General features: G+C 35.3%; 2 protein-coding genes across 2 annotated transcripts; one reads left to right on the top strand and one right to left on the bottom strand.

Annotated features, from left to right (window-relative positions):
* On the top strand, nt 1-6,217 carry LOC147400403 (sulfite reductase [ferredoxin], chloroplastic-like). Its single transcript, XM_086446083.1, is given in 9 exon segments — nt 1-444; nt 1,983-2,768; nt 3,257-3,553; nt 3,691-3,888; nt 5,019-5,153; nt 5,277-5,393; nt 5,533-5,691; nt 5,846-5,885; nt 5,888-6,217. Coding segments are annotated over 9 exon segments (2,001 nt in total). The 5' UTR covers nt 1-276; the 3' UTR covers nt 5,989-6,217.
* LOC147400402 (40S ribosomal protein S27) lies at nt 6,184-24,686 on the bottom strand. Its single transcript, XM_086446084.1, has 3 exons — nt 24,379-24,686; nt 9,161-9,501; nt 6,184-8,429 (listed from the first exon to the last, which is right to left on the bottom strand). Exons 1-3 carry the CDS (start codon nt 24,590-24,592, stop codon nt 7,317-7,319), a joined length of 1,668 nt encoding a protein of 555 aa, XP_086302210.1. The 5' UTR covers nt 24,593-24,686; the 3' UTR covers nt 6,184-7,316.
* Between the last annotated feature and the right edge of the window lie 708 nt (nt 24,687-25,394).

Here is a 25,394-nt window from a genome sequence, read left to right as displayed (position 1 = left end):
AAATAGCACTCAATCCTGTCCCAGTTCAATGTATTTTCAAAATCCCAGATTTGAAATAAAAGTGAATCAAACGTAGCTGCTTCTGTCAGTCCTGCCCTCACGGCCCATTGTTGCAAATACCACAAGAATTTAATGTGAAAAAAATACGTCGAATTTACTACCCTTCGCTTCGTCGCCATTACTGTTAGGTCAGTTGGATCACTGGTCGAGAGCACCTGAAATCCTTACCTTCGCTTGAAATCTCTCCCAAAAAATAAAATAAAAAACCCTAATTTAATGGCTATGGGGACGACGATCGGATCGGCGAACACCGCCATCTTGAAGGATACGAAGATTCAGATTCATAGGTTTCATGGTTTGAGAGTTTCTGATTCGGTTGTTCCTTCGAGAAGATTTGTTCCGGTTCGGTCTTCGAATTCTTCACTCGTAAGAGCTGTCTCCGCGGTGAGGATGCTTTGATTCTATTGTTTTTTAGCTTATACGTTATGGTGGATTTTTTGCTTCATTTAAGAAAAGTTAGCTGCTTTGATTGATTCTGCAGTGGAATTTAGTTGATTGAACTCATTTTAGCACTAAATTTTAGTACATCTGTAATCCTAATTTAACAAGTCATCGATTTGTTCTTTTTTTTCAAATTTTAATTTTAATTGCATAGAAAAAGCCATTTTTCGATGTATTCTGTAATTTCTTTAAAAACAACTTTTGCCTGGAATTTCTTTAAAACTTGTTTTGACGTCTTTTTCATGGACGAGACAAACCATTCAACTCGGTATGTCGTCTGACCTTCATACGAAGTTGACTCATCTGAATCTTCTTGTCTTGCGTGAGAAACTATTTTAAGACGGTTTACAATTATTTATTAAAATGCATGATAATTATAATTTTTTTTATACTTACCAAATTATTATTATTTTTTTATATAAAATAAGGTGGATTAGAATATTCTTAGTCACAAGATCATATTTTTATTTAAATTATTAAAAAAAATTATTTTAACAAAAAAAAAAATACAAAAATTTTGGTTGACTCAGCGAGTTTTACTGATTTGGCCGATATTTTCAAAAATATCACCCATGTCATCTCAGTTAGCAAACAAGGCAATTCACATTGAACATCAGGATGATATCGAGATGGCTCGAATCTGAGGAGATTTGAAACCATGTCCAGTGAGGAATAGTTTGAATTGCCTTTTTGTACCAGAATTAAAAAAGATAACTTTTGCTTGAAAAGCTCTTAAAATATATTCTCTTGATGCAGAAATAGTGATCCAAACGGGCCCTTAAAAAGACCCTTGGTGTTGTTATCTTGGAAATGCATGCTATTTGGGGATCCAGAAATGCATAATCCATTAGTGGTTTTAGTATATTGTTCATACACCGTAAGGGTTTTGGATAAGATAATGATACTGTATAAATGTCATATGAGGAATTAAAAATGATTGATTGGTCAAAAAAGGTTAGTATATTTGAATGTTTAGTGGATGAAGTAATATTTTCTGGATTGGACCACGTCAGTACAGGTTTTCATGTATAGATGCAGTCTAGATTGAGAATGGGAACTTAATAGAGAGAATTTATGGTACATTTTGATAAAGTGACGACATATCACTATTAAGGTTTATCTCATGACACAATAGGAATCGATTAGAAGTAGTTAGCATCAATCAAGGACTTTTTGTTTATGTATTTTTTTTCTTTTTTTTGGAGTTTTGTTTTTATGGTGTAGGGCGTCTCTCTGGATACGCCCAGCCACCACAAACTGGTGTATTGGCTATAATCATGGGGAGTAGACTCGATCTCACATCACTGTTTTATTCTCTATTTAAACCCATATTAGGGTGATTTTAAAATTCCGTTCCCTATTAAAGCCTATCTTGAGTTCTCTTTTATTGTTGGATCTCAGACTTATTTCATAAAACAGTGAGCTTCGAACAGGCTTTGATACTTGTCCTTTCTTTTTTTCTTTTTTTTCTTTTTTTGCAGCCATTAAAGCCAGACACTTCTTCTGAACCTAAGCGTAGCAAGGTTGAAATAATCAAAGAGAAAAGTAACTTCTTGAGATACCCTCTAAATGAGGAGTTGCTCACTGAGGCTCCTAATGTAAATGATGCTGCCACACAATTAATAAAGTTCCATGGAAGCTATCAACAAACTAATAGAGATGTACGTGGTTCAAAGTCTTACCAATTTATGCTTCGAACAAAGAACCCTTGTGGTAAGGTCTCAAACAAGCTCTATTTGGCCATGGACAATCTTGCAGATGAGTTTGGAATCGGAACTCTTCGCCTTACAACTCGACAAACATTTCAGTTGCATGGCATCCTAAAGAAGGAACTCAAGACTGTGATGAGTACTATTATTGGAAACATGGGTTCAACTCTTGGTGCATGTGGAGACCTGAACAGGAATGTTCTTGCCCCTGCAGCACCATTTATAAGAAAAGATTATGTGTTTGCACAGGAGACAGCCGAGAATATTGCTGCGCTCCTCACGCCTCAATCGGGTTTTTACTATGATTTGTGGGTAGATGGAGAGAAAATTATGTCAGCAGAAGAGCCTCCTGAAGTAGTAAAGGCTCGTAATGACAACTCTCATGAAACAAACTTCCCTGATTCTCCAGAGCCTATTTATGGCACTCAGTTCTTGCCAAGGAAGTTCAAGGTTGCAGTGACTGTGCCAACAGACAACTCAGTGGATATTCTCACAAATGACATTGGTGTAGTTGTAGTTTCTGATGCTGATGGAGAACCTCAGGGGTTCAATATTTATGTGAGATTACACCTGTCTTGCTTTAATTTCTGCCTTCCAGTTTACATGTTGCATTTTGTCACAATCTCTACCTATGTTACCTGGTTTGTTGGTTCGAATTCGAGTTCACAGTTCGTGGTTTGCCACTTTTGAATGAACCCAGTTTGTAGAGGAGGTTCGTGATGGATATTTAAGTCATTTATGTCAAATCTCATAGAAAAAAGATTCAGGTCAAGGGGGGGATATCATCACTTTAAAAACAAAGGGGTATCTTTAATATTGACCAAATCTTAGAGATTTCTAAAGTAAGGGTTATCTCTAATATTGACCAAACCATGGGAGAATCTCTAAATTCACCAAAATAAGTGGGTTCTTTAGGTTCGCTGTTTTTGTGAACCCACTACAAATCGAACCTCGAACTGGGTTCAGTTTTGTACCAGTTCGCAGTTCACTAAAATATTAGCGAACTCAATAAGATAGCAATTTACCATAAATTCATGGTTTTGCAGGTTGGAGGTGGAATGGGCAGAACACATCGGATTGAGACTACTTTTCCTCGTCTTGGAGAACCACTTGGATATGTGCCAAAGGAGGATATATTGTATGCTGTGAAAGCAATTGTTGTCACACAACGACAAAATGGGAGACGAGATGATCGGAAATACAGTAGAATGAAATATTTGATTAGCTCTTGGGGAATTGAGAAGTTTAGGAGTGTCGTTGAACAATACTATGGCAAAAAATTTGAACCCTTTCGAGAGTTACCAGAGTGGGAATTCAAGAGCTATTTGGGATGGCACGAGCAGGTCTAGTTCCTTCCATTTAGATCAGATACTAATCAATTTGCTGCGTTTATAATTCTATATGCTCCAGGCCTGTCTGAAGTATGTTTCCTTTTCAATTTTTCATGTTCATCTTCCTAACGAATTATATTATCTTGCAGGGTAATGGTGGTTTGTTCTGTGGGATCCACATTGATAATGGCCGTATTGGGGGTAAGGTGAAGAAAACTTTAAGAGAGATAATTGAGAAATTTAATCTGAATGTGCGTCTCACACCGAACCAAAACATTATCCTATGTGATATTCGTGATGCATGGAGGAGTCCCATAACAGCAGCCCTTGCACAGGCTGGACTGCTGGTAAGATAATTTATTCTGTTGTAGTACTCATGCGCATTAATGTTGACCAGCAACAATTTTTATTGGGAGTCATCCCAACTACAATTGATATATGCTAAGGAATGTAGAGAGTAATTGTCAGAACTGTGTATATGGTGCAAGCACCTATGCCAGTTGAATATGCCATTGTTAGTGTCATGTCTAAGAAAACAATGCCAAGTGTCACATCTAAGGCATCAAATGGCATTGTTCTCCCCACTAAGTTTGGGTGATACTACCTGAGCAGGAGATGTCTGCATTATCTTTGGAGAAAAATGAAAAATAAATAGGTCAAAGGCTTGGATGGCCATGAGGAGATGATCCATGGAGTGAGCCTTGTGGCCCCTCAAGCAGCAGGGCCTCCCATGGCTCTCTTAGGCAGGAACGGGGCTGATAGTTCCGCCAAGCGATGTAGAGCTTAATTTACCTTATGACCTCTGACAATTTTCAGTGCCAACAAGACCAGCTCAAGTAAAAATGGCATATTCTGACTTTTCCACTCCTTGGGCCTGCAAATATGAGTACTAGACTGAGGAGGAGCAACTTACAATACTTCACTTACCAGACTATCAGCTACTGTTCTCCCTCTTTCTGTCCCCTCAACTCTGTTACCTCTGACTTCCTTTGGGTGCAAAAAGTGGAACAAAATCGACTTCACTAGCCACATTTATATGCTAAACTCATTATACGTTATAGAATTGGAGTACTTGCAAAGGGAGCACAGTTAAACATACATATAACATCTGGTTAGCATGGTGGGTGTTCAAGTTTTGAATCTAGGTCAACTCTCCACATGCCTTACTGACTTAGCAAAGTTAGCACCTTCAAGCGCCATTAGATAATAAATATAGAGACATGTGGAAAATTGGAGAATAGCTGTATTCTATAAGAATTTGCATGCATAATATTGTATTGGGAAATCAGAGAGACTAATGAACTTTGATTTGTGTTAATTAATGCTTTAACTTGTTGCACGCTTCATCCTTGCACCAGCTATGCAGTTCGTGAATGTAGTATTCAAGACATGACCAATTGACTTCTGTAAATAGCTTCTTTTATTAACTACGACAAGACACGGTAAAGCATGTCTTAACCAGTTTGCATGTGAACAGGATCCTGAGGTCGTAGATCCACTCAACTTAACTGCAATGGCATGCCCAGCATTTCCACTCTGCCCACTGGCAATAACTGAAGCTGAGCGGGGAATACCTGACATCCTCAAGCGGGTTAGAGCGGTATTTGATAAGGTAAAATTAAGTAATTAGAAAAGGCTTTTTAAAGCACTTGAGAACACATTTAAGCTTGTCTAGTTCCTTTTTTCACCCCTTCTCTGTACAACTTTAATACAAGCAGAGATTTTATTGTTTCAGGTTGGCCTAAAGTTGAATGAGTCAGTAGTGGTAAGGGTAACTGGATGCCCAAATGGTTGTGCCAGGCCCTATATGGCTGAGCTTGGACTTGTAGGTGACGGACCCAACAGCTATCAGGTAATTCAAGTGTTTGATATCTCTTCAATCAGAAAAGTAGATGTTTAGAGGTTGAAGAGTGCAATCCTTCTTTAGATGGTTGAAGGATTGTTACAAAACTAAGAAACTTAATCGTAAGTGTTGATCTTGTGTTTAACAGTTTTGGCTTGGCGGAACACCAAATCAAACTTCACTAGCAAAACCTTTCATGAATAAAGTCAAGATTCATGATGTAGAGAAGGTTTTGGAACCACTGTTTTATAATTGGAAACACACGAGAGAAGTGGAGGAATCATTCGGTGACTTCACAACCCGTATGGTGAGAGATCTATAGCTTTCAAATAGTTTATATTTTGGGTTTCTGTTGCATACATATCTAATTGCAATTAAATAATTGGAACTTGTGTTTACAGTGCCTTAAAGAAATTTTATAAAAAAAAAGTGCTGATTTAACTTCTAATTCTTTTGTTCAGGGCTTTGAGAACCTTCAGAAGATGGTTGAGAATTGGAAAGGTATGTTGGAGAACAATCGAGGCTAAACCTGAGGCTTTTCATCAGTTTAAAGTCATGGTCACTGGACTCCGGAACAAAAATGCATGCCAACTGGCAATGGTAGTCCTTCATGTTCTTGTTCAGGGGAAGGAAAATGATGCCAAAATGGACGACAGTTTTATTATTTCTTTTTTGTTTCCAGTTTATGAAGAGTGCTTTGAGTCTTTTTTTTTTTTTTTTTGTTGATGGGGTGTCCGGCCCTAGGCCCCACTAGTGGGGTGAGGAAGAATGCTTTGAGTCCTGGTATGTAACCATTCACTTAGCCAATAAAGGAAATTTGTTTCTTTCATCAAGTTGTTCATCTTCAATTCTATTACTTTGTACAACTACATATTTCTAAACTAATTGCTATCATTATCATATAAGGCTGGGCAATTCCTGGTTGTTGCACCTAGAAAAATCCTGTATTTGTTCACTTCCCTCAATCAAAACCACAGAATCAGTGTAGTCTAGCCCAGGGTACTGTATTTGATCACTTCCCATGTTCGAAACCATGGTTTTGACAGTAAGATCATCCACATCGACCAGAAGCTTTCCATCTAGTTTTGGAACTTTCAACTCATCCCCGAGAAACAGCCGACCTTGCTCACCAATGGAAGTATCATCATCATCATCATCATCATCATCATTGTCCTGTGAGCAAGAATCTTCGACCTTGGTCTTTTGTATGTCACCAAGAAGGGCGTCAAGGGGAGACATGGCTTTCCAATTTTCCTTTGGAACAAATTTTACATCCAAGACAGGAAGTTCGAAATCCACAACGCAATTAAAATTCTGTTTGAGCACATTCTCTGAATCAATTTTGTTGCACCTCTCATTCTCGATATCTATAGTAGTCACTTCAGTGCAAGAAACACTTCCTTTTGAAAAGGTGTCGGCTCTATTATAGTAGTTCTCTTCTGCAAAAAGCTGGTTATCAATGAAAGTAATACTGATGCCACTTTCATCAGTTGGATTTGTGATACCTTCTTGTTTCTGTACATCATTTCCAGTCAAAATTAAATCAGGGTTGCCATCTTCAATCTGTTCCTTAGCGACCTTTGTCAAGCTATAATCATCCTCTCTCCATGTTTGTCATGTTTGTCTTGAGTGAGTGCTCGGCTAATATTGTTGTCTTCGCAACTGCCTTCTGTCCCCTTCTCTTGAAGGCCGCCTTGTCTGATAAGGGTTTCATTCAAAGTCTTAATGGAGCCATCTTTGAGCGAAGTCGTCTTCTTTTGCATTTGGTTATCCTGAAATGAGCTACAAAGGGTTGAAGCTAAACCTTTGATATTATGTGTTCCATTGTTTTCACCGAAGCAGATGCTAAAATCCGCATCTCTTTCCCATGGGATTCTGGTAGAAGAAGGTAAATTTTCTCCCCTGGAATTATTATCATCTTCATTTGCAAAATCAGGGACCTTGAAAATCGAAGTTTCGTTGATTTTGGGATGGTCGAACAGAAGTGGAAGATAAGAACCCAGCGAGTGCCAAAGCCAAGGCATCATCTATGTTTGAAGATGGCTTGTTTGTGTGGCAGACTTCGTTGGCTGAGTTCGAAGCAACATCACAGTTCCCATCACTATCACTATCACTATCACCATCCCCATCATTTGTAAATTCTGGGGCCGTAATTATCAGACTCGGGAAACTGGGAGAAAATGCTTTACCATCCGTGTCTGAAGATTCCATTTCCCTGACACAATGATCATCATTCCCATCATTAAATAGGGAATTTGATTCAGATTCATTATGAAAAAACTCGGAAGCCCCTGTATGCAGGGTTTCTTTACTTGCTTGTTCCAACACCCCACAATTGTAATCATTATTGCCATCATTATAATGGGAATTCGTTTCGGATTCATTGCACGAAAACTCAGGAGCAGTAATCCTTGTAGATGGTTTCAATTCAGAAGACTGGGATTTCGTGGTAAGTAGTTCGAGTTGCTGCTCTAGTCGCTGGAGTCTCATTTCAATGCTGCCAAGGGGTTTCAGCATGTTTTCTTCAAACCTCAAACAAAATGCTTCTATTGTGCCTACTCGGCAAACCAGGCGATCCAAAATTTTCTCAATATGACCGTAAGACTGATCATTTTCTTTCATGATATTTTCAGGTCCTTGTCCCATACCTTGAACGTGGTCTAACCGTGTCACACTTTCCTTGTTTACTTCCTCCATGTTTGTTTCTTTCCCAATATTGGGGTTCAGAGACTCAGTTTTCTTCAACTCACCATCTTGATCCTTCGATCCCTCCCTGATATCGGAAACATTCCTGTCTTGTATTCTGCTAATCCCCGTTTTAGATAGTTGAAGAAGGGTAGGAGCAAGCATAGCCATTAGAGAACTTCCAGCTGAATTTACGACAGGACCCATCTGATGGTCTAAATCAGCAGGATCAGCAGGCTCACCAAATATGTAAATCTCCCCAATGTGGACACATCCCTTAGTCTGAAGGGATAGCAAGCGAATCGTAAGAGAGATGCAAGGACTTGCATCGGTAATCTCTGCCGTAGCCTCGTAAAAATCCTGAATGGTTTATTCAGTCAATGACAAGACATGATTTAAAAAATAAATAAATAAAATAGGGTACAAAATGGGACGGATTTATTCCGAAATTCAAATTTAGCGGGTTTAAGTCCTTGGAGTAGATCCGAATAAAAAAATGGGTAGAATATGATTTGATGTCCTAAGGATTCATCCATATATCCACCTAGTTCCAAATTATAATTATATTTTTAGGTTTTTCAAAAATATCCTTTTCGACTACTTTAGTATAACATTAATTATTATAAAATAAAATGATTCTAAAGGTAAAATAGAATAGTATAGCAATTAACAAACAAGTATAGAAGGAACAATGTTGAACTATCCGATAGGTGCCAGCTAGCTAAGATGGTAAAGTCTTTGGGTGATGATACCAGAGACCTGGGTTAAAATCCCGCTAGCACTGAGTTACTGAACTCATTAAAAAAAAAAGGTTGAAATATCCTGAATTAACAGACCCGAATCAAACAATTCGGTCGGGTCGGGTTGGATCTGGATCTGTATTAATTGAAATCAAAATGATTTGGATATGATTTATCTAGTAGGATCCGAGTAAGATTCGGATAGAGACTCAGATCTAGATAAAGAAATTTGGATCTGAAGATAGATATACTCAAATCCGACCAATTTTAAGCCCTAACAAGAAATGGACTAAAACACTGCTTTGCTTGAGTACACAGGATGAACGGCAAGTAGGGAAAAAAAAAAAATACCTGGATGCTACTTTCAGTATTTCTGTCGATGTTTTTAGTGAGAGATGGAGAGTCAGGGACCTTCACTTCTATCCAACCGTCTTCATCAGTGCTGTTGGTATTTTCATTCTTAATTTTTTCCTCAGAGATTTCTGTTGGTTCAGTCGACTCTTCCTTATGAGCACAAATAGCTTCAGTATGACTTGCTTCAAGTGTTCCATACTCTTTAGCAGCAATGCCACAGCGAACTGTGCACAGATACTCATTAATGCTTTGTGGCTCAGGTGCATAGTATATCTCATATATTCGAGCAGTACTCCGCACATAGACCTGCCTGATTTCATGCCTTTGCCCCAAGTTAACTGCAATTGAAGAAATTTTTTATCCTTTCAGAGGAATACTAAAAAGGACTACTCGCATTGTTTGAAGTTCAATTACGTTCAAAGAAAAAAAAAATGAAAGCTGTAACAATCGAACAATGTACCTTTTTATGCATAAAGGGGTTTTACCATCATCATTCAAGGCATTTGGCTAAACAAATCCTGTTCGTCGACTCATTTCTTTTCATGGCCACGTCTTCTGTTATTAGGTTCTGTCAAACTCTATAATCTACATTTTTTTTAAATCTTATATAAAACCCTAAGATGTAAAAGAAATGTAGATCACTACACTGCTGGCATTGCCAAAATTAAAGAAATGTGGGTTTCAATTATTGATGTAGGATTATGTTAATGCGGGACGCAAATCAAGAAAAATAGTCACAGGCCCCAATGACAATTTTGTAATTAATGGGTTAGGCGAATTTGAGGGATACAAAAAATCTTTTTTGTTGTTATTTTGAGTCCTACTTATTTTAGAAGTTTATTATTAAAAAATTTAAGGTTAGTAAGAGTTTGTATTGAATTGGAAATTTTACTATTTTTGGAAAGTTTCTATTTTGATAAAGTACTTTAGAGTAAAGGGTAAAGCCAAATTAGAAGTCTTAAAACTTACTTAAACCATCTTAAGGATTTATTATCAGACAATGATTGAATAAAATTTACATATTTTTCTCTTTGAGAAACTCTGTAGTGATGTTATTTATTGTAAAGCCATCTTGGTGTGATTCCAAAAACTTTTGGTGTGATTTCAAGATAATCTTCTATCTTCTTCAATCTTTTACACTTCTTGTTTTTCCTAAAGTTAACGCATCAAAAAATGATGCAGGAAAACGAATGTTACCCTAGGATGATGAACCTGAGATCAAACTTAATTAATATAAGCAGTGTAAACATAGATCATGAGCTCATACATTCATAGATAAGTAAAGGAATCCAAATGAATCAAAAATAGTCCCAACGGTCGTCACAATCTCACAGTAATAGCAATTCAAGTACTAAAAATAGGTTCCAATGGAAGACAAGTCTTCTTCTAACCTAGGATTTCATTTAGATACTCAAAATAGATTTCTAAGTTCAATTTCAATGCAAAACTAGTCAAATAAGTAGTGTTGATTTGTTGGGTTTTTATAGATATTAGGATTACATTTCAATGGATGAAGGAATTTCGATGGGGTTATGGGGTATAGAATGAAGTAGCTAGGATTTATGGATAATTTAAATTTTTAAAAATAAAATTAAAAGAGAAAGTTGGAAAGAATATGTTAAGAAAGCAGTAAATACCTACCTCGATAGAGAGGAATTATGCTACCTTTGACTCACTCCAAAATGACCTCACACCACACTCATTGTTGGGAAAATCAAAGCTCAGTCTTTATTTTATTCACCATTAGAGAAAATTACAACAATAAATATGTATTTACAATGTTCTAAAAACCCTAAATCTAATCTCAACCATCCACCTAACATAATAAGATCCAATGGTTGTAAATAAAACTTAAACTTAAATAAAACAAAACCAAAAATATAATCTATGTCCCAATCTTGTAACTTTATTTCCCTTGAATTTTCAGCTTATGAAAACTCATTAAAAAATCATTATAATGTTACCAAATTGCTCCGAAACACCCATACTAACCCCATAGGCTAATAAAACATGAAAATAACCTCAAATAAAAATTTTAAACAATAAAATAGACTCTCTTAAACATAAACTATATAAAAACAAGAAATATAATGACCCAATGAAAATGGTCTATGAAATGGTGCCTGTCCATAAATGTCACGTCCACACTCCGTCTATCCACGATTCAAAATGTCTTTTCCTCCTGTGGAACACTCGGAAGGGTATATGCTTGTGATATCCTCATCAAAAATCCTCTAACCCCATCAAGAAACCCATTCAATCTTCATTACACCAATTACTATTAATCTTTTTCCAAATCTACCATATACCTTATGAGATACATCCAAATCAACCTTAAACCTTTCAAAATAAGCCAATACATCCAGCTTATTAATTCAAAATTACCATTGGGCCTATGACTGTTAGCTTGATTTGAGTCTCTCACCTCATTGGGAAACTAGTTTTCGAGTTTTGAAATACTTGAAAATGAACATGACCATTTGCGATTCTTCATTGTGGGAGAATACTCGCCATGCATCCCAATGTTGCGTTGTGCTATGAACCTCAGTTCATGACCCTATTGAAGTTGGTTAAAAAAATTTCCTTAAAAACAATCATTATTAAGATTGAAGACATGCCTTCTATCTCAATAAAGCCTCCACTGTACTTGTTAAAATGACAATCAGTGTGAGGTCTCATAATATAGCTAGATCATGGAAAAACAATGAAGATGTCACCTCCAAGAAATCTTCCTTAGGCTTCTTTGACTTGTTGTCCACTTGACAACCTTTTTCCTTAACTAATTCTAGAATTGCAAGCATTGCTGTAGGAGATACTGCTCATCATCCAACTTCTTAGCCTCATCCAATTGTGCAATTACACCATCTTCGAAAATTGATGACTCAATTATTTTATCATCAACCTTCTGTTGGACTGATTACACCATAGAATTTGATTCTCACGACGATATCTCAATACTGTATTGCTTCATATCAAAAGTAGCTAACACACGTGTGATCCAAGTTCTTCCCACCACAACTTGACATTCTTTTAGAGAAACAACCTTGCACTCAACACCATTGAGAAACTTCCTACAGCAAAATTGAACAACCAAAATCCCTCTTCATAATAACCACAAACCACAATACATGATTGATCTTCAACATTTGGCAAAATCTTCTTAACAAAACTTGTGAAAATTAGATTCTCTTTATACTTGTCATTACACAAAACCCTAGATAACTTTCCGGAAGGTAAACCAAATTAATGCAGAATGCAAATCAAGTCAGCTGTCAAGGGTTCCAACTTGTAATTATTTAAATTTTCACTTATTTGAGTTTAGATTTATCGTTTTATCGTTCGAGGTTATTTTAGATAAGTTATTTATTTACTTTTTCATTTTAGGACTTTAATTTTATGTTTTATGGGCTTATTTTCATGTTTTATTGGCCCATGGTCTAGTATAATATTTAAGGGTAGTTTAATGTGTCTTATATTTAAGTTTATTAGGGTTTGAAAATTAGGAGAAAGTTACAAAAATAAGATTATTTATTTGGTACTTTAGTTTGACTAGGAATCTTGATTTATTTTCTTTATATATAGATTGTATTAGGGTTTTTTAATGAGGAATGATAAATAAAATTGAGATTGGAACTTTGATATTCCCATTAATGGTGTGGGAAACTTTGGAGTGAGTCCAAGGTAACATTCATTTTCTCTATCGAGGTAGGTATTTATTGTTTTCATAGATAGTTCTTTAATAGATTTTATAGTCATTAATGAGTTGGACAAATTTTAGAGACATAACAATATTTTATTTATTTAATTGAGTTCTACTTGTTTTAAAAGTTTATTATTAAATATTTTAATTTAGTAGAAAATTTTTTATCCAAATAAAAATTTTATTAGTTTTGGAAAGTTTCCATTCAACACAATTTTTATTTCGAGAAAGCTAGTATTTAAGGAAAGTTACCTTGAAATACAAGGTAAAGTGAAATTAGATGATTTTTAGCTTTTAGCAACTGGTCTTTTCTATTTATACAATGTAATAGATTGTTTTAAGTAGAATATGAATGAATGGATAAAAAATTACAAAATTTTCAATTTTTTTTACTTGAATGTGGGTGCAATCAACTTGGAGATTCCACGAAAATCACTAGCATGACTATAAGGTAAATCTGCCTTTTTTTTTTAATCTTCTTTTGATCTGCTCTTCTCTTTTCATTTTTTTTTTCTAATTTTAACCCATCAAATCATAGTTTCACCATAAACACCTTATAACATACATCTTCTCCAAATCTACTTTATGCCATATTACCTAATCCTATTTCATACCCCTAAACCTGATTGCAACACCTTATTGTGAAACTTTGCATTTACCCTTCACCACTTAACCTTTTAGGCCTAAACTTTTTAACATTTTTAACTCTTCAATTTTCTTCTTTACCTAATTAGCTTTCCCCCCCTCTTCCTAAAGAAGAACAAACCTAGAATCGACAAACATAGGTTGTCCAATGATCAAGGCCTAGAAGTCCATCTTTTAGGCCCAATTAACAGAGCTTTGAAAGAGATTAATTGGATAATTCCCTTACTTTAACTAAATATATTACGTAGTCCCCATTTAATAAATATTTTTATAATTTACTGTTAATTTTATTGTGGACTTAATAAAAAATTTGTTTATTTCTCTATAGGCCAAAGACACGAAAAGCACTTGGGCAACGAAAAAGTTCACAACACAATTGTAATACTAGACCCAATACAAGAGCCTAGACCAAATTTCAGGTTTTTTTGGCCCAAGTATACTGCGGAGCGGCACACAAAGCACACGGCGCAGCAAACATAACAATTTATTTAGTGAGAAGGCAATGACTTGGTTTTCACGTAAAGAATTGGGATTTAAAATTGTCAAAGGTTCGAAGGTATCAGAAGATCTTTGGAGGATTAAAGATAACCCTAATTCCCTCTATAAATAGGACCAAACTTGACCATAAGAGAACTTGGAGAGAGAGAGAGAATAAACTTTAGGCTTCTATAAATTTTTATTTCTTTTTCTTCTTCTTCTTCCTCTCTAGAAGAGGTTGCTTTGTAATTGAAGAAGGGGAATTGTAATCAAGCATCAATTTAGGATCAATACAAGTGGCTAATCCCCCCCATTCAAGAGGTTGAGGAAGCCACGAGCAAGATGATCATAATTAGATGTCTTTCATCTTTGTTTCGTGGGGAATGTAAATGCAGTATTTTGATTTCTTTTACTTAGTTAAATCTCATATTCGTGTTAATCTATCTTAACTTAGATGATTTAAACTTAGATTAGATCAAGTTAAATCATGCTCTACAAATTTGATAAATCATGGGTTTTGAGATTTTCTAACAAAAATATTCATGGATTTTGTAGTATCTAAAGTACTTTTATTGATTCATATTGCGATCCATAAGCATTAGCTTGTTGATTAGATTGAGACAAAAGAAACAAGATCAAGGTATTTAAGTTGGTTACTTATTTATGGTGGAATCGATTGCTCTAAGTTTTCCATTGCTACTTTCATTAATTTTGTGTTGTTGATTACCTAAATTTTAAGTCCTTTTTCACCCATATTGTTTTACGTTAGAAATCAGTTGAACCCTCGTTGACTTCGTGAATCGACCCTTACTTGCCAAGGTTTATATTTATTTGTTCTACACTATTTTTAATTAACAATCTACGACGTACATCCAACATCAATTTTGGTATCAAATCTCAGGTATAACTTAGGGTGTTATCGTCCTACATCAGTTTGTTATCAAAGCTAAACTTGGAAAGTAACATCTGGAGATGGTATCAAAAATAAACACTAGATTAGTCTGACTCTCCAGGAAGTCATTCAGGATCTTGTGTAGTGATGAGTATAAAGAGGACTTGATTTCCACATATTGCTGAGAAGATCTTACAAAATATTGAAACCAAAGGTTTCATTTTTCTGTTGTCTTGAAAAGTTCATCAATGATGTTTAATGCAAGGTGGTTCCTTTAAAGGAATTTCATATCATACTATGACAAGCTTGGATCTCACGTGTACATGTTACTTTTGATGTGGAGCAAAATCTTATATGTGCTACTTTAGAAAAAAGATATCTACTCAAGGTATCACCGTGGAAATCAAACCTTGCGGTGCAAGAACTTTTACTGAGGCATAGTTGATGCAAGGAAATGGTGAAGGGAAGAAGAATGCACTCTACTAGTTAAGTAGAACTTTGGTAGGTGTAGAGTTAAACTACTCTCATAGAAGAGACATCCCTTGCACTCATTTTTGCCGCCAAGAAGCTATTAGAGCTAATTCTGGTGAGATAAAATCAGATCCTAAAATATGCTGAGCTGTGAGATTGCCTGTGATTAAAGAAGATAATTTTCGGAGTTGTGAGATCGCCTATGATAAGGAAGATAATTTGTTGAGTTGTGAAATTGCCTGTGATTAAGGAAATCAATTGTATAGTTGTAAACATTCTTTGTATAGAAACCCAATCTTGGAGATATTGTAACCATAAACCTTCCTTGTATAGAATGCTCCAGCATATATAAAAAGAGAGTTTTCCTATGGGAATGACACAGAAGTTTTGTGATCAAATATCTTTGTTTTCATTGTTTTGTCATGGTATTGGAACTCAATCTGGTCTAGAATAGGTTCTAGGCTTTCTTCGATTTAATACATCACAACGAAAACCATGGTTTCTTGTTGCTGAAGGTTTCAGCATTTGGGTGATAGTATCTCAATTTGTATTTATCAATATCTCAGTGTTCATTTGGTTTTCTGATTTTTTTTACTTCTCTTTGATTTTCTTTTGAGGCCTTAAAACGTCAGAAAAATCCTAGATTTTGCTTATTAAATTGAATGGGAAGAATTACTTTTCTTGGGAGTTTCAATTTCGCATGTCATCAAGGGGATAACAACACTAAATTCTTCCACAAAGTAGCGAATTTTCATTGAAGAAGTAACTTGATTTTTAAGTTTTCAATCAACAGGGTTTTGGTGGAAAGAGTAAAGGAGATTAGAGAAGGGGTTGTGGGTTATTATAAGGTGTTGTACAGAGAAAGGGAATTCAAACGTCCTCGCCCAATAACTTGAATTTTCACTCCCTTAATCAGGAGGAAAGAGTGTGGCTTGAAAGTGAGAGTAGTGGTTTGTTCTATGAGTGGGGATAAGGCCCCTGGGCCGGATGGATTTACCATGGCTTTCTTCAAACATTGTTGGGATATCATCTCAAAAGACTTAAGAAAGGTGTTCGAGGAGTTGCAGAAGAAAAATTGTTTGGACTATGGATTGAATAGTACCTTTGTGGCTTTGATTCCTAAGAGAACGGGGGCAGAGGACCTAGGAAATTTTAGGCCCATTAGTTTGGTTAGTTTCGTGTATAAAATTATCTCTAAGGTGTTGGCTTCTAGGTTGAAAGAGGTGTTGAAAATTTTAATTGGATTTGAACAAGGGGCCTTTACTAAAGAAAGACAGGTTCTAGACGAAGTGTTGATGAATGTCTTGACTCGAGATTGAAAGAAAAGAAGGCTGGGTAGGTAGGAAAAATCAATTTGCAAAAAGCTTGCAATCATGTGAGCTGGGAGTTTATGGAGTATATGTTGGAAAGAATGGGTTTTGGGTCTAAATGGATAGGGTGGATCATGAAGTCCACAACTACGGCCTCCTCCATTCTTATCAACGGTAGTCATGCAGGTTTCTTTAGAGGCACATAGGGCTTGAGACGGGGAGATCCCTGTTTTTACTTCTTATCATAGCTGAAGCCAATGTTGTCAAATGCATTCGCATATGCGCATATGCGCATATGCGATTTCTAAACACATTTTTGCATATGCCATAGTTGCATATGTGAATAGTATGCGATGGCATAATTTTTTGTGCAATGGCATAAAGTCCAACGGTCAAAAATATGACTGTTGGACACAATGTTTTTTGGTTTTTTTTTTCTCTTAAACTCTACTTTTTCCTATAAATACTCCCCCTACTTCTACTACAACATATTATCTACTCTCTACTCTCTAACACTCTCTAGTCTCTACTCTACTCTCTACTACTACTACCATCTCTAAGATTCAAGATCAAGACTCAAAAGAGTCTTGAATTGATTCAAGAATCAAGACTCAACTCTCAAATCTCAAGATCAAGACTCAAGATTCATCATCAATTCATCATTCATCAAGCATTCAAGTCAAGCTTCAAGCCTTCAACTCGAGCATTGTCCATTGAAGAATCAAGATCAAGTCTCAAGTTTCAAGAAACATTCAAACAAGAATACAAGTTATACAACATGAATACAAATACAAGTTGTACGACAATACAAGAAGTCAAGACTCCAGAATCAAGATCAAGATTCAATACATCATCAATCATCAAGCATTCAAAGCAATCAATAATTCAATACCATCATCTTCTCAAGTCTCAAGTCTCAAGTCTCAAGTCACAAGTCAACTCACCCTCATCTTTATTTTTCATTCAAAAATCAAATCTCATCTTCTCAATCTCAACTCTTCACTCTTGACTCGAGGTATATATATTTTGTGTTAATAGTAGTTACTACTTACTAGTTACCAGTTACTAACTTAAGTTAAAATTTATTATGCATTTAATAGATTCATACAAAGAAGAGAAATATACTTGAACAGAAGAAGCTCAATGATTTGGTCTTCGTGCAATACAATCAAAAATTGCATGAAAAATTCAAGTAAAGGAAGGAGAATCCGGGATTTTACGAACCTATCTCCATTGAAAACTTGGGTAGAGATCATTTGTAACTCACCGATGCACGAGAAAATCCGGTGCTTAAAGGAGAAGACTTGACTTAGGCCCAAATTGAGCAAGCAGCTTTTGCACCGGCACCTAAAGAAAGCTCAAGTCAAAGAAGAAGGGAGGGACGTTCAAGATTACAAGATGAAAACGAGATACAAGAGGAAGAGGATGAAGATGAAGTTGAAGAACTATTGGGAATAGATGAGATGTTGGTGAGAACAGATGATAAAGAAACAAAAGAGGAAGAGATGTATGCAGAAGAAAGTGATGTTTCAGACAATGATGGGAATGGAAGTGATGATGGAGAAGGCGGTGATCCTAATCCAGATGTTGTTCCCCAATGGATTAGGAATGGTTGTGTGGAACATGATGCAAATCAGATTTATTAAAGACTATTTTGTAATTTGTAATTTTTTACTTAAATTTCATAAAGTTTTGTTGATTTTTTATATTATATACATGTTTATGACTCTTACATAATTTATTGAGATTTTTTATGATTTTTTTCTGATTTTTCAAAAAAAAATTGCTGACCAATATGCGACCGCATATGCGCATAGCCTATGCTGGTCACATAGGCTTTGCTATTTGATAACATTAGCTAAGGCATTGGGTAAACTTATCGAAAGAGCAATAGAATTAAGGAAGTATGAGGGACCATTGATCTCCCATCATCAATTTGCAGATGATACATTGGTGTTCTTAGATCACTTAAAAGAGCAAGTTTGTGTTTTGTGAGGGCTTCTATATTGTTTTGAAGTAGTTTCCAATTTGCATATAAACTTGAAGAAAAAAACAAGTTGTTTGGGGTGGGAAATGTTTCTGATCTTCCTATGTTGGCAACCACTTTAGGTTGCTCCTACGGCACTCTTCCCTCTTCTTATTTAGGCTTACTGTTAGGGACACCTTACAATAGCAAAAGTGTTTGGGAAGGAGTAGTGGAGAGATTGGTAAAGAAGTTGAACATGTGGAAGGTGAGATACCTTTCAAAAGGAGGAAAGGTAACCTTGATTAAGAGTACTTTGACTAGTATTCTGATCTATTTCTTATCTAGTTTTCTTTGCCAAGTTCCGTAGAGATTAAGTTAGAACGCCTCATGAAGAATTTCCTATGGAATGATAATAATGGAAGAAGAAGATACCACCTAGTAAATTCAAAGTTGATTTGAACCCCAAAGAAAAATGGAGGATTGGGGATCAGAGGTCTAAGGCTTACCAATGGAGCTTTGTTGGGTAAATGATTGTGGAGATTTTGGGAGGAAAAGAGTAGTTTGTGGAGGAGAGTTGTCCAGGCTAAGTACGGTGAGAAGAGATTTGCTTGGTATAGTGGTGAGGTCTCAGGCACATATGATTGTAGCGTATAGAAAGGGATTCTTGAGGTAGTCAACCAATTTGATAGATTGATCACTTATAGAATAAGGCTAGGATATAGAATTAGTTTCTGGGAGGATAGATGATGTGGTACCTTGCTTATGCCAACACAATACTCGTCTTTCTACGCTTGTTCTTTGAAAAAGAACCATTCCGTTCAGAATTGTCTTATTTGTAATGGCACCACCACTACTTGGGATTTGGGATTCAAGAGGAAGTTCAATAATTGGGAGATAATAGAGGTAACATCTTTTCTTGATCTCTTGAATTCTGCTCAGGTTTATGAGAATGATCTGAACAAAAGGGAATGGCTATCGGCTAAGGATAAGAGATTCTTAGTTCGTTCATTTTATCATTTTATAAACTGCTTCCTTTGTTCAACAACTCTTTCTCAGAATCTATTGTTTGGAGTGCCTTTATCCCATCCAAGATTTCATTCTTCGTGGTTAGCATCCTTAGGGAGGATTCTTACCTTGGATAACTTGATTACATGCAGTTGGATTACTCTAAACTATTGCCCTCTTTGCTTTAGTGATTCAAAGTCAGTTAATCACATTAATTCATTGTTCCTTTTCCAGGGGTATTTGGACTACATTTCTCTCCCTTTTTTAAGTGGAATGGGTTCTTCCTAAACATTTCTTCTTGTTTTTTGAAGGATAGACTTCTAAAACTTTCTCTCTTAGAAAAAGATACCTTTGGGCTATCCTTCCGTCGGCCATTGCATGGGATCTTTGAATTGAGAGGAACAACAAGGTGTTTTAGAGTAAGGAAAGTCCGCCTCATGCTGTTGATCTAGAGATTTTGAGTTGTTGTACTTATGGTCGAAATTGAGCAAGGACTATTTGGGGGTCTCCTTCAACGACTTTGTATTCAGATAGAATCTTTTGTGTAACTCTTAACGTTTTTGTTTGTTTTACTTCATTTTGTTAGCTTTGTTTTTTTCTTTGTTCTTTTTGAGGGTTATCTCAATCGCCTGCTTTTGTAAATTCTTTTCTTTTCCCTCAATATATCTTTACACTTATCAAAAACAAGGGGGGAGGAACTGTGACACATAGATGGATCAATTCCCAAACCAAATGTGGAGATGGAAAATTTGAAACCATGTGGGAAATTTAAAAATCCACACAGCTGATGAAGAACAGCTGTTTGGTGATATTCCTCATACTTTGCTATTGCAAATTGTTTTTCGTACACCGCACTTAACTTTGAATCTTATTTTTGTTGGACAATTAGTTGTTTACAATTGTAAAGTCTCATTTTCTAAATCTGGTTACATTGTACAGGATCAGGACTTGGGGAAGGTGATCGGGAAGCGACCTAAATGTAGAAGATTGTTTCCAATGACCTTGTCTAGCTATCCCAGGAATAAATCATTTTTTTCGTTGTTTTATCCTAATAATAATCTATCTCAGTTGTGGCATAAACGTTCGAGGCATCCTAATGCCAAAACATTATTGTTCATTTTGAAGTCCGGTTTGCTTTTAAATAAAGAATCTATTTCTCTTCATGATGGCTCAGTATTTAATTATGACAATTGCAAAATGAATAAAAGCAAGACTCTTCCTGTTCCAATTCATGATAACATTTCTACAAATTGCTTTGATATTTTTCATATTGATGTGTGGGGAATGGCTCATGTTCCCTCACATTCTCATCACCGATATTTTGTTTTATTTATAGATGATTACAGTCAATACACAAGGATTTATTTTTTGCATTCTAAATTTGAAGCTTTTGATGCATTTAAACATTTTTTAGTCTACGTAAAAAAATCAATTTTCCACATCCATCAAAATTCTCCGATCTTATTTTGGAGGTGAATATACATCTCATCATTTTCAAAATCATCTTCAAAATGAAGGAATTGTTTCTCAACAGGGATCAGGTTACGAGATTGAGAAGTGTTAAGACTCAAATCCCTCCCAGCGAAAGTCGGTCTCTGCTATTACCAAAAGATCTACATTGCAAAAAAAATGACCTAATTTCTAGAAGAAATTCAAAATTTTACTTTGTTGATTGCGGATGCAAGTTACCTCAAAAATCAGTAGATAATAAAATAATTTCTTCCTCAGAAATCTTTAGATAATAAAATAATCCTTGCGATGCTCGTGAGCTAATATCCACCTCCGAATCTGATTCCAAAGCCAAGAGATTGGATTTTCTTTAGTGATTTGTGATTGTTGATGAGGATTTGAGCATTTTGATTGCCTTCTTGGGTGTTTTCTTGTTGAAAATCAAGAGTATTGGTATGTATTGAGTTGGGAATTCGATTTTTGGGTGTTGGAAAGGTTTGGATGGAGTTTTGATGGTCCTTTTCTACAGTCCAAGAGGGCATACGAATTTTAGATGTAGGATCCATTTTTATAGATTTTTCTAGATAGCTTTTGAGTAAGATTATGATCAGTTTAGATTAGGATTATCTCTTTTGGTTTGATAAGGATTATCTTGTTGTTATTAGATTAGAATTATCCCTTTTGAATGATAAAGATAGATTTGTTTAAGTAGATTAGGATTATTTAGATTCATGTGAGATTAATATTTAAAGTTTCTAAAATTCTTGAGACCCCCATGAAAGGTCATTTAATTAATTTTTGGTGGGCTCCACTTAAGTTTATGGGCTCCCAACTTAAATAAGGAGTTTAGGGGTTTGTTTTCAAAGATTTCTTGTTTAGGTGGGAAACTAATAGTAGGGGGAGATTGTAATCTGTTTTTACTTTTTTAGGACACCTTGTCCTCTTATCAATAAATTTTCACTTATCAAAAAATATTATTCATCAATTATTTAGAGTTGATTAAGATTTATTAAAATTCCACTTGACATTTCATTAAGGTTTTCGATTATTGGTTTAAAACTTAATATTGATAATAAAATTACCATTTTGCCCTCAAAAAGGGCTTTTTGTTTCAGGACGTCATTTTTCAATATTTAGGGATGTTTTGGAATCAATTTTTCATGAGAAATTCATTTGAAATTTTGGTTTATGTCATTCGTAATTTTTCGATACGAAATGAGTGCGGGTCATACGAGTCGGTGAAAATTGGCAAAAAAGTCTTGAGTTGCCATTTTATTTTATTTTTTGATAATGAGTGGTCATTTTATGTATTCGAAAGGATTTTCCTAAGTGTAACATAGTCTCTAAGTATGTTTTAATGTCAGAAGTGGTTTGGTAATTTGGTCAAATTTTGCCAATTTTTCTCGTAAAACTTCTTTCCGTCTAGAAATGATGATTTTTATGTCTCGAGTCATGTTTTTCATAACTTAGCGTGGTTTTTAAGGTTTCTTTGATGTAAAATATCTCTTCCAAGTTTTAGAACATATCCAGAGACAACCAAAATCTCTTAGAACATTCACCCATCATCAAGAACCGCCAGAATCGGTTTGACAACCTGATTAATCAAGCAAGTGAAAAAATTGGGGGTCTACTTATAGGTGTGAAGTTTATAGAGGTCCTTAATGCATTTTTCTCACATAGATTCTCCATCGCCTTTCAAGTTGCCAAAACTTCAAGTACTCTTAACACATTTAACAATTTAAGCCCTTGGTTGGAAACACTATTGTCAGTATGTAGACAAGTGATCATCATCCATAGGGGTCATACAAATCCATCCAACCATCTAATTATGTGTAGGGAATATGTGCAAAATTGTGTTGGTTAGAAGCATCCTTAACTCACTTTATAAGATTAAGCAAATTTCACTTCTGAGGATTGTTGAAAGGTACATCCACGATTAGGAATATAATTCTAAGCCCTTGAGTAGTAAGAGAAGGGGGACAAAACTAAAGCACAAAGAAAGAAAATGGGAACCTAACCAGTTTTACTGGACATTGAAATAGAGGGAACTCCTTATTAAGAACCCAAAAGGTGATCTAGAAGAAAATCCTTGGAGATAATAAAGCAATTCTCTTGCATCAACATCATCAAGATCGTCGTTACATATTTACAATTAACCATAGGTTAGTCAGCCAATCATCCTAGAGATTCCTCCTAGATTTGGGATGCAAGACCACTTCATTTGGATCATCATAACAATCCTTGGTTACTACATGTTTATAATTGTCTACTTTATAGATAATATCACAGACAATGGTCAGTAGTAAAGATCTCCAAAAATTGTAACCAGTCCCCTACACTGGTCTATATACCCCCCCCCCCCCCCCCCCCGATCTCCAAAAATTGTAACCAGTCCCCTACACTGGTCTATATACCCCCCCCCCCCCTTAACCCCTCCCACACACACATTCGACACTCCTTTCGAATCCTAGTAAACCATCCCAACCCAAATTTATACTATCAAAACTACAATTGGTGGACAATCTCAATAAGCATCTATCAACTCCCTAAACATTCTCCATATGCACTTTTTTTCCAAAACTTCATTCCCTTAAAATTATCTAAATCAAGACCCTTTCATTATGTTATTTTCACCTAGGTTTCCAATCAAACATATGATATTGATATAGTGTTTCACCGCTTCTACCTTTAGAAAGGTTTTTCTTTTTTGAGAATGTTCATATTTCTCCAAATCCAGACCCTTTAGATTGAATTATGTTTTATATTACACAGATACACTAGACCCATGACAGATACATCCGAATTCAATCTAACTCAGTTCAGTTCACTGTAGTGCTCCTTCAAAAGGATAGTAACAAAGTTTGGATTCAATTCAATTTGGTTAATTCGGATTAATACGTTAAAAAAAAAAATTTGTTAAAAAAAGTTTGAGGGAATAAATAAAGTTTTTTGAATTTCTTAACAAAACCCATCATCTTCAACCTCCCTAAAAAAAATCCTATCATGTTCTTGGGATTTGAATGTTGAAGAAAACAAACTTATGAGGATAAAAGGTAAAAATAAAAATAAAAAATCAATAAAGCACTGACTAATTCTTCGATTTGATTTAATGGGCTAGTCCCTTATTCGGAGGATTTTTCGAAATGTTGTGACTAATTTCGAAAATCATCAACCCCTAATCAAACTGATCTCTATTCCAATTCTCTAATCTCAACCAAATCTCACAAAGATTCGGAAAATTTTGAAACTATGTTGAAAACTAACTGAAGTTATCTGGAATAAGTGATTTTTTGGACTTACTTTTGATTTCGCAAGAGCCCGAATCTGGCGAAGAAGGCTGAATCAACACCACTTGATCGTTAGGACTTGTTGAATTTTCGGAATCTTGGACATCCTCTCCATCAATCAGAGAATTTGGTGATTCGAAAGAGATGGAATTCTTGAGAGATCCATGGAATACGATCCAGTTTGTTGCAGAGCTCCAAGAACTGCTGCTATTGCTCTCTTCTTCCATCGCTGCTGATTTGGTTTCACGCTTAAGCCTTGTTTTGAAATTTGGAGGTCGAAAATAGGAAGTATAGAGTGAGATGTGGATGGGTAATTATGTTGGAAATAGTTCATTTGCGATTTTCTATAGGTTTACTAGGTAAGGTGGCACGTGCCACGTGCCCAGATGTGATTAGGTTATATTAATTTAATTAATTAATTAATTAAGCAACTTCTAAAAATTGGGGTGCAGATAGCAGTTCTAAAAATCATAGGGCCCGTGTGGATACAGGAGTCAGAAGTACTTAAAACATAAGTACTTCCAGAAGTATTTTCTGAAGTACTGTTTCAAGTAGCTGAATACGTGTTGTACGTTTGGATGCAGGATCTGAGAAGTACTACCAGAAGTACTTCTCACAGAATTTTGTGTTAGGAAACTATTCTGTATTCTATTAAAATGACCAGAATACCCTAATATGTAATAATTATTGTTTTTAACATTATAACTCAACAACATATTCTAAAAAAAAAGTAACAGTTACTGTTTTTTTTAAATAAAAACATTATAACATCATTTTATACTCAAAATATACTTATTCTTATTTTTTTTTAAATTCGACAAAATTTCTCCTAAATATTGGACATATGAAAAATAAAACCTGTATAAAAACATAACTATCATATAATAAAATCTGTATCATCATACATAAAATCATATGCAATAATCACACCAACATATGTAAAATGAAAAGAAAACATTCATAAATAAAATTTATATGTGATCGTCATACCAATAAACAAATATGTTCATATAGTAGAAACATACTAAA

The sequence above is a fragment of the Akebia trifoliata genome, chromosome 6, assembly GCF_017979445.1.
Source record: "Akebia trifoliata isolate Shusen 1 chromosome 6, ASM1797944v1, whole genome shotgun sequence".
In the NCBI taxonomy this organism is placed as follows: domain Eukaryota; kingdom Viridiplantae; phylum Streptophyta; class Magnoliopsida; order Ranunculales; family Lardizabalaceae; genus Akebia; species Akebia trifoliata.
The sequence above is the reverse complement of the archived record's forward strand: the minus strand, read 5'-3'. Positions and strand labels throughout refer to the sequence as shown.